This window comes from Myotis davidii, unplaced genomic scaffold, assembly GCF_000327345.1.
Source record: "Myotis davidii unplaced genomic scaffold, ASM32734v1 scaffold492, whole genome shotgun sequence".
NCBI classification, from domain to species: Eukaryota; Metazoa; Chordata; class Mammalia; order Chiroptera; family Vespertilionidae; genus Myotis; species Myotis davidii.
The window spans coordinates 272,618-281,173 of record NW_006284473.1 but is presented as its reverse complement, the minus strand read 5'-3'; the positions used below and the strand labels follow the sequence as shown (position 1 = coordinate 281,173).

At 43.4% G+C, this 8,556-nt stretch overlaps 1 protein-coding gene across 1 annotated transcript in view; it reads left to right on the top strand.

Moving 5' to 3' along the window:
• Positions 1 to 8,301, top strand: part of LOC107185075 (cell cycle control protein 50C-like) — a 27,768-nt gene extending 19,467 nt beyond the window's left edge. The window contains exons 6-7 of the mRNA XM_015572203.1: positions 5,157 to 5,366; positions 7,807 to 8,301. Coding sequence (XP_015427689.1) covers positions 5,157 to 5,366; positions 7,807 to 8,009 — 413 coding nt within the window. The 3' untranslated portion in view covers positions 8,010 to 8,301. The remainder of the gene's footprint in view (positions 1 to 5,156; positions 5,367 to 7,806) is intronic.
• The last annotated feature ends 255 nt before the right edge of the window (positions 8,302 to 8,556 follow it).

The following is an 8,556-nucleotide window of genomic DNA, read 5'->3' as shown; positions in this document are numbered from 1 at the left end:
GGAGCTACGGAGAAATCTGCAGATGCCCCTTCCTTGTTTGGGGTTTGGAGATGCCCAAATGAGGTCCAGCTGTGAAGCAATGCAAACTGCTGTGGGGCCTTGGGCCTTCTCTTGGAAGTTCTGGGTCTGTCTGGCCCAGCTGCAGTTTGTTAGGTAATTTTCAGATTGCAAAGGGCCAGGGCATTCATATGCTAAAGCCTCTGTGCACATCTTGGGTGGGGCGGTGTCTCAGGGAATCAACAGGGCAGAGCAAGCAGCTATGGCTGATCCTCAGCCCTGCCCTAAGAGGTCCTGGGTCTCAGTGTCCCATGGTAATCGCTGCAAACACCTCTGAGAGAAAGCCTCCCTCAGGTTCTGCCCACTGCCAGACAGTCCAATTTCTCCCTGTATGAGTTTGGGTCCCCAGAGACTCACCCGGAACTGGAGTCGGGGCCATTGGGAGCTTGTGTCTCCCTCCTGATTGAAAAAGACAACTGTGTCCTCAGTTGCGTGCGCACCCATACCTCTGCCCTTTACACTTTACTTCCCGCATCTCCTCTGAGTCTCAGTGTGCTTTTCTCTTTCCTTCTAGTTGTAGAATTTCCACTCAGCCAGCCTTCCTGTGGTTCTGGATGATGTCCATTTTGTCCTTTAGTTGTATTTTTGAAGTGGTTGTGTGAGGCAGCAATTTCAGATGTTTATCTATGCTGCCATCTTGGTTTTCCCTTTCTGTAGCAGTTTTATGTGTTTTGATTTTTATGTGGTCATTTACACTATGATGGTTCCAAATGCTAACCAACCTTGCAAGTATCACATTCGTCAGCTTCCTTTAGAAACTGTACTTAATTTGACATCAAACATACATGTTCCATTTTTTATTCTTTACAGCTAAAGGGATTTACTAGCAAATAAAAAACTGATATCAAACAATAAAATAAGTACATTATGCAATGAATAACAAAATTAATGTTACAAGAGAGTTCAGACTACTCTCAGCAAGACCACTCAGCATCTATTTCCCACACTATGGCATGTATGTGTAACATAACCTGTAATTTCCCATGTTTGCCATGGATCCCGCTGACTTGCAGTCTGACAGCTTCTTGTGTCTCATAGCCCAAGACAGAGGCTCTGGCCTAACTGGTTGGAATGTCCAGCAGCTTGCAGGGATATGTGACTGAAAGGGTCTCAGGTTATCTTTCTCTAATCACAGGTTAAAGTAAGCACATGGGTATCTCACACCCTGTAGACAATATTTGTTTGGGATAGGTGCTTATCAGATGGGATAATAGACAACAGGCATAAACTGGGAATGTCTTAGGCAAAAATAGAATGAATGGTCACTATATAATTGAATTCCAAGGTTTTCACCTTTTTTTTTTAACTTTTATTAGCATTTATTTTTTGTTGAATCACCTCCTGGGCCTAGTTGTGTGGGGTTTTTTTTGTTTGTTTTGTTTGTTTGTTTGTTTGTTTTATTATCATTTAAAGTATTACAAATAGTAGTACATATGTCTTTTTCCCCCATTGACCTCCCCCTGAGCTCCCCTACCACCCGACACATGCCCTCAGCATGTGTCTGTGTCCACTAGTTATCCTTGTATGCATGCATATAAGTCCTTCGGTTGATCTCTTACCTCCCCACCCCACAACCCTCCCCTGCCTTCCCACTGTAGTTTGACAGTCTGTTTGATGCTTCTTTGTCTCTGTAGCTATTTCGTTATGATGTTCATTATATTCTATAAATGAGTGAGATCATGTGATAGTTATCTCTCTCTGATTGGCTTATTTTGCTTAGCATAATGCTCTCCAGGTCCATCCATGCTGTTGAGAATGGTAGAAGTTCCTTCTTTTTTACAGCAGCGTAGTAGATGTACCACGATTTTCTAATCCACTCATCTGCTGACGGGCATTTAGGCTGTTTCCAAATCTTAGCTATTTCAAATTGTACTGCTATGAACATAGGTGTGCATACTAGTATATCCTTTCTGATTGGTGTTTTTGTTTTCCTGGGATATATTCCTAGAAGCAGGAACACTGGGTCATATGAGAGTTCCATTTTTTATTTTTTAAGGAAATGCCATACTGTTTTACTCTGGCTGCACCAGTCTGCATTCCCACCAGCAGTGCACAAGGGTTTCTTTTTCTCCACATCCTCGCCAGCACTTGTCGTTTGTTGAGTTGTTGTTGATAGCCATTCTGACAAGTGTGAGATGATACCTCATTGTCTTTTTGATTTGCATCTCTCGGATGACTAGTGACTTTGAGCATATTTTCATATGTCTCTTGGCCTTCCCTATGTCCACTTTTGAAAAGTGTCTATTGAGGTCCTTTGCCCTTTTGTTATTGGATTGTTCATCTTCCTTTTATTAAGTTGTATGAGTTCTTTATATATTTTGGATATTAACCCTTCATTAGATGTATCAATGCCAAATATGGTCTCCCATGCAGTGGGCTTTTTTGTTGTTTTGTTGATGGTTTCTTTAGCTGTGTAGAAGCTTTTAATTTTAATGTAGTCCCATTTGTTTATTTTATCCTTAGTTTTCTTTGCTCTAGGAGATGTATTGGTAAACATATTGCTATGAGAAGTGTCTGAGATTTTGCTGCCTATGGTTTCTTCTAGAATTTTTATGGATTCATGACTTACGTTTAAGTACTTTATCTATTTTTAGATTAGTCTTGTGTATGGTGTAAGTTGGTGGTCCAAGTTTCATTTTTTTGCATGTATCTGTCCAATTTTCCCAACACCATTTATTGAAGAGATTAGAGGTCTGGTGCACAAATTCGTGCATGGGTGGGGTCCAGCCAGCCAGCCTTGATTGGGGCCGATCAGGCCAGGCCGGCCAGAGGGAGGGGATGCAGGAGGTTGGCCTGCTGGCCCCACCCCTGATCGGAGTAGTGGGGCCGATCAGGGGTGGGACCAGCTCGGGGAAAGGCCACAGGTGGTTGGCTGTTTGGCCCCGCCCCCTGGTTGAACTCGTGGTCAAGGGGGAAATTTGCATATTAGCCTTTTATTGTATAGGATTGTCTTAATTCCATTGTATATTCTTGCCTCATTTGTCAAATATTAATTGAGCATAATGGCATGGGTCAATTTCTGGGGTCTCTGTTCTGTTCCATTGACCTTCATGCCTGTTCTTGTGTCAGTACCAGGCTGTTTTGAGTGCAGTGGCTTTGTAGTATAACTTGATATCTGGTATTGTAATCCCTCCAACATCTACTGGAGAAAGATGTCCTCTGCAGTGTGAGGAAATGACTCAGCACAGGAAACCGAGGTGGCTGCCCTCCAAACTCAACCTCAGAGCCCCCAATCCTGGCTTCTGCTCACACAGCTCTAGTCCACTCTGCCCTCCCTCTGCTGGAGCCCGAAGTGAGTGGCTGCACATGAAATTTTGTACATTAGCCCTTTAAAAGCTTGCCTGCATTTCCAGCCATCTCTGTCTGGCAGACAGCAACCCTGCTGCTTTTCATGGCAGATGTTATGTGGGCACCTTTCTCAGTTTTGGTGCTCTCTGCTGGGGAGAATATGATGCTATCACAGAATACTCCCAGAGTTCTCAGTGGGATCTCCCCACAGCTGAGATATCCCTCCAGAATTTCAGCTGCTGTCTGTGGGACTCCAGCCAGCCCTTTCACACCTCAGCCCTTCTCACCAGTCTCTTTGTGGTCTCCACTTTCTGTCCTTGGTTATCAGAGTTCTATCCGGCTAATCTTCAGTTGGTTTTTCAGGGTAGTAGCTCTTTCTTGCCAACAATTGTTGTTTTTATTTGGTAGCCATTCTGATAGGGTGAGATAATATTTCATTGTGGTTTTCATTTGCATCTCTCTGATGATTAATGATGTTGAGTATTTTTCATATGTCTATAGGCCATCTAAATGTCTTTTTTGGAGAAGTGTCTCTTTAAGTCCTTGAATTGAGATGTTTGTCTTCTTGATGTTGAGTTGTATGTGTTCTTTATATATTTTGGAAATTAACCCCTTGTCATATGTAGCATTGGCAAATATGTTCTCCCATTTAGTGGGTTGCCTTTCATTTTGTGATGGTTTCTTTGCTTACAGAAGTTGATAATAAAAACTGTATTGCCTGGTTGCTGTGGCTCAGTGTTTGGGCATTGACCCATGAACCCGGTGGCCATGGTTCAATTACTGGTCAGGGCACATGCCTGGATTGTGGGCTCAACACCTACTATGTGCTGGGCACTGGACTGTGAAAAGAAGATGAGAAAGACACTGTACACAAGATTCTGCTGTGGAGTAAGAATGGCAGACATGCCCACAGTAAAGTAAGCAGTGTGAGGATGAAAATAAACACAACAGGCTCACGCCCCGGCACTGGCCCCCACCCTGTGCTTTCAGCATTGCTACGGCACTGAAACCTGCCAGGCCTCCTGGTTTTAGAACAGACTTGCAACACCTGTGCTCTCTACCTCCCCCCATTTACCAATTCCTCCTCCTTTTTGAGCTCTTAGGCACAGTGCTGCAGAGAATATCTATGCAACCCAATCTCCATGCACTTTACAATGCATTCCTAGAAGAATTTCTGGGCTGAAATGTATGCAACATATATTAAAGCTTTTGATGCATGTTCCTAAATTGTCAGAAATAATGTTGTTGTGTGTGTGTGTGTGTGTGTGTGTGTGTGTGTTTTATTTCTTTTGCCAGAGATCATGTTCGTCCACACACTTATATGTTCCACACAAGAGTTCCCATTTCCGCTGCCTCATCAATGGTTGTTATTCTTTTTTCTTTAAATATTAACCAAGTATTTTCATTTACTCTCTTTAGATCACTAGTGAAGTTATGATACTATCAGAGCATATAATGCTATTACAGAATATGACCACTATTATTGTGTTCTACCTACTTTTTCAGTGCTTCATTTAGGACACATAAGATACATATAAATTTTATATTTTTTTGCCTTATAAAAATATAATCAGCATGTCCCCCACCCTGTGTCCTTAAGTCTTTATAACCATTATTTTTAACGGTTACATACTCAGGTAACTACACACACACACACACACACACACACACACACACACACACACATATTTTTTTTATTCTAATATCTATTTCTCTTTCCTCAAAAAATCAAAAGTTATTTCATTCTCTAAGGAAAACTGAAGGTGGGTAGGTGATTTTTCCCAACCACCTCCATTATTTTGTCCCCACAGGAACTGCAAAGCCCCCAAACTGGCCTAAGCCTATCTATGAACTGGACGAAAAGGACTTAGGGAACAATGGCTTCATCAATGAGGACTTCATTGTGTGGATGCGGACAGCTGCCTTTCCCACTTTCAAGAAACTACACCGTCAACTCAATCGAGTACAGCATTTTACTGAAGGTTTGCCTGCTGGTAACTATAGTTTTGACATAACCTACAGTATCCTTTTATACTACTTCTCTTTGTAATGAAGGAAAATCAGTGTCCAGCTGGGTGCTAGTTGTCAAATTATTTCATTCTGTACTTTTCTATTCTTCAAACTAATCTCTAGGAGGCAGGATCTTTCCAGGGCTTGTACACAGCTTTGAGGTCAGCCATGTGGCATCTCAGGGTTGCTGGCTAGGAGTGGTTCATGGGACCCCCAGTGGGCCAGAGGATCTTAGCACAAAATACCTCCTCAGTTTCTTTTTCTGCCGGGGAGCTTGAATGAGAAATCTTGGTGGTTAAGTGAATGACTGCTCCATCATTTCAATCCAGAATAGAGTGAGGACATTTCCTTCCTGACAGGGGGTAGGGATGTTCCTCAGTCAGAGGTTCCTCATTGATGTGACTCCATCTCCACCTGTCAGTTTGTTGCCTCTTTCTGTTTGCCTTCAGCTCCTTCCTTTTAGCAGGGCCTCTAATTCTATTCTGTGAAAATGAAAGCTATAAAGAGTAACATTTCAGCAACCCTGCCTTCTCCCCTCCCCGACCAAAAAAATTTGAGATTGAAAGTTGCTTGCACTGCTGGTGGGAATGCAGACCGGTGCAGCCACTGTGGAAGACAGTATGGAATTTCCTCAAAACGTTAAAAATGGAACTCCCATTTGACCCAGTAATCCCACTTCTAGGACTATATCCCAAGAAAACAGAAAAACCAATCAGAAAGGATATATGCACCCCTATGTTCATAGCAGCACAATTTATAATAGCTAAGATTTGGAAACAGCCTAAGTGCCCATCAGCAGATGAGTAGGTTAAAAACCTGTGGCACAACTACACAATGGAATACTACGCTGCTTTAAAAAATAAAATGGGGCAGTGGGGGCTGCCCTCAGAGTGGGAATGGCAGGGGGAGGGTCAATTGGGGAAAAATGAGACATTTGTAAAACTTTAGACAATAAAAAAAAAATTAACAACAACAACAAAAGAGCTTGACAGTGGTCTCCTGACTCGGACCTTCTGATCCCACTGACTTGGTCTGTGATTGCCTTACCAGTAAAGCAGGTGCAGTTGCCATCAAGAAATAGGGAGGAGGGAGGAACAAATGTCATGAACTGCTGTCCTCACAGTGCCTGGTGGTGAGTTTGGGGCAGAGGGGAAGAAGGGGTCTGGTTCCAAACAAAGAAGACCCTCTCTTTCTCCTCTGGAGACAAGCTCTCCTTGGGTGACTTCAGCCAGTCACATTTTAGTGCTGGTGACGCTCAGGTCTAAATCTTCGAGCTTCAGTCCTAGCCTTGCACTACCCGTGTTAAGCCCTGGGTGCATTTACCCACCCAGCCTCAAGGCCTGGCAGATGTGCACAGAGAATGGAGCCTGAGCTACAGAAAACAGAGAGGATGTTCTTTGTGTGAGGAAAAGACCCTCTGCTAGAGCTGAGGGAGAGAGAAAACAGGCAGATGAGTTGGGGTGGCACTCAAGGACCTGGTGACAATGAGGAATTTTGACGTAAAAGAGAGACTTCGTTTCCTTGTGCCTTTAAATAGCATGTTGCCAAGTGATCTGAGGCCTTTTGAGAGCTTTGCTGGGAAATGCTGCTGTCCTGTGCCGTTGCTATGAGAAGCCTTTGTTTGTTTATTAGTTTGGTTTACAAAAAGGCACCAGATGTTTAAAAACCTCAAACCACATGCATAATCAAAATGACATCATTAAAATGCTAATGATAGCAAACCCACTTCAAGCACTTTCACCCCAGCAGTGAGGGAGGCTGGCCTTTCCGAAACCCAAACGAATGCCCCATCTTTAGTTTTCCCACCAAAAATATTTCACCATGTAGCTCACTATTTTTTTCATATGTTTTTAGAGAAAACATATGAAAGTGAGAGGAAGAGAAAGAGAAACAACAATGTGAGAAAGAAACATTGATAGGTTTCCTCCTGCACCCACCCCGATCCACAACCAGGGGGATGGCGCTCAACCAACTAAGCCACACCAGCCAGGGCGATAGCTCACTATTATTTTGTTCTTCACTCCACTTGAAGAATTTTTCCTGAGGTAGGAATTCAAACCTTAGCCTAAAATGATTTCATCCTACCCCGGGTCTCCTGAGTCATAAAACGAAAGTCAGGTTTGCTGTAAAAACCCATCTGTATTCTTTTTATTTCCTTGGGTTTAAATACATTTGTTCAATTTTCAGTTGTCTGTAAGTCACTCCGATCGAACTATGTGTCAGAATCACTTTTGTACATGATAATGATGTAGAGGGAAGCCTTGTTTTTACTTAATTTCATTACAGTAACATACAATGTACAACTTGATAAAGATTAGACCATATGAAATCAACCCTGCTTTGACCTACAAAAACAGCAATGTTATATGGTTCAACCTGCTGTATTTAGGACACAGGGTGGTAGAGCTGAGAAGGGCGAAGACAGATCCTTAACAGGTCGCCTTTCCTTAGACTTTCCAGTCACCAGATTCCAAGGCGAGAAGTCCGTTGTTCTTTCCACCCTGACGTGGAGCGGGGGCAGCAGCCTGTTCCTCGGTCTCGCCTACACAGTGACAGGCGCCGTGACATGGTTGGCCTCCTTTTCCATGATGGCGATTCACCTGATGCTGGCCAAAAGGAAAATGTTCTTCCCCAACTACAAAGTCAAGCTTTGAAAAGAAGAGCAGAAAGCACGGAAGTGGATGGTGAAGTGACAGAGCCAAAGACCTCTGACAAGGCTGGAAGGGACTGGGCTATTTCAAGGGGGACTGCACTGAGGGGCCAGGTTCAATCCCAGGTGGATAAATGCGAGTTTCCGGGGAGGCGGAGAGGAGGAGGGAAAGGCATACTATGTATAGTAAAATGTCCTTGAGGGAGATAAATCATCCTTGAGCTCTGAACCAAGTCTCGAATATTTATTTAAAGCCCTTGTGCCTAAGGGCGGGTGAATGCCTGGGAGAGGACCATGACCAGACAAGAGTAAGCTGGCTGAGTCCCCAAGATCAGGTTAGACCGTTCAACCATCACCCAGGCTCAGACCCCAGTCTTTACTGAAATCATTATAAACTACCCTACAACAATCACTGAGCATTGAAGTGAGCAATCAGGATGATTTTGAAAACTGATTTAGTTGGTGTTCTCTGCTTTCTATGGAGTCAAAGCTAAGTTTTCTCTGCTAGAAATAAACCAAGCAAAGGTATGGCTGTGCCCTGAGCGCACACA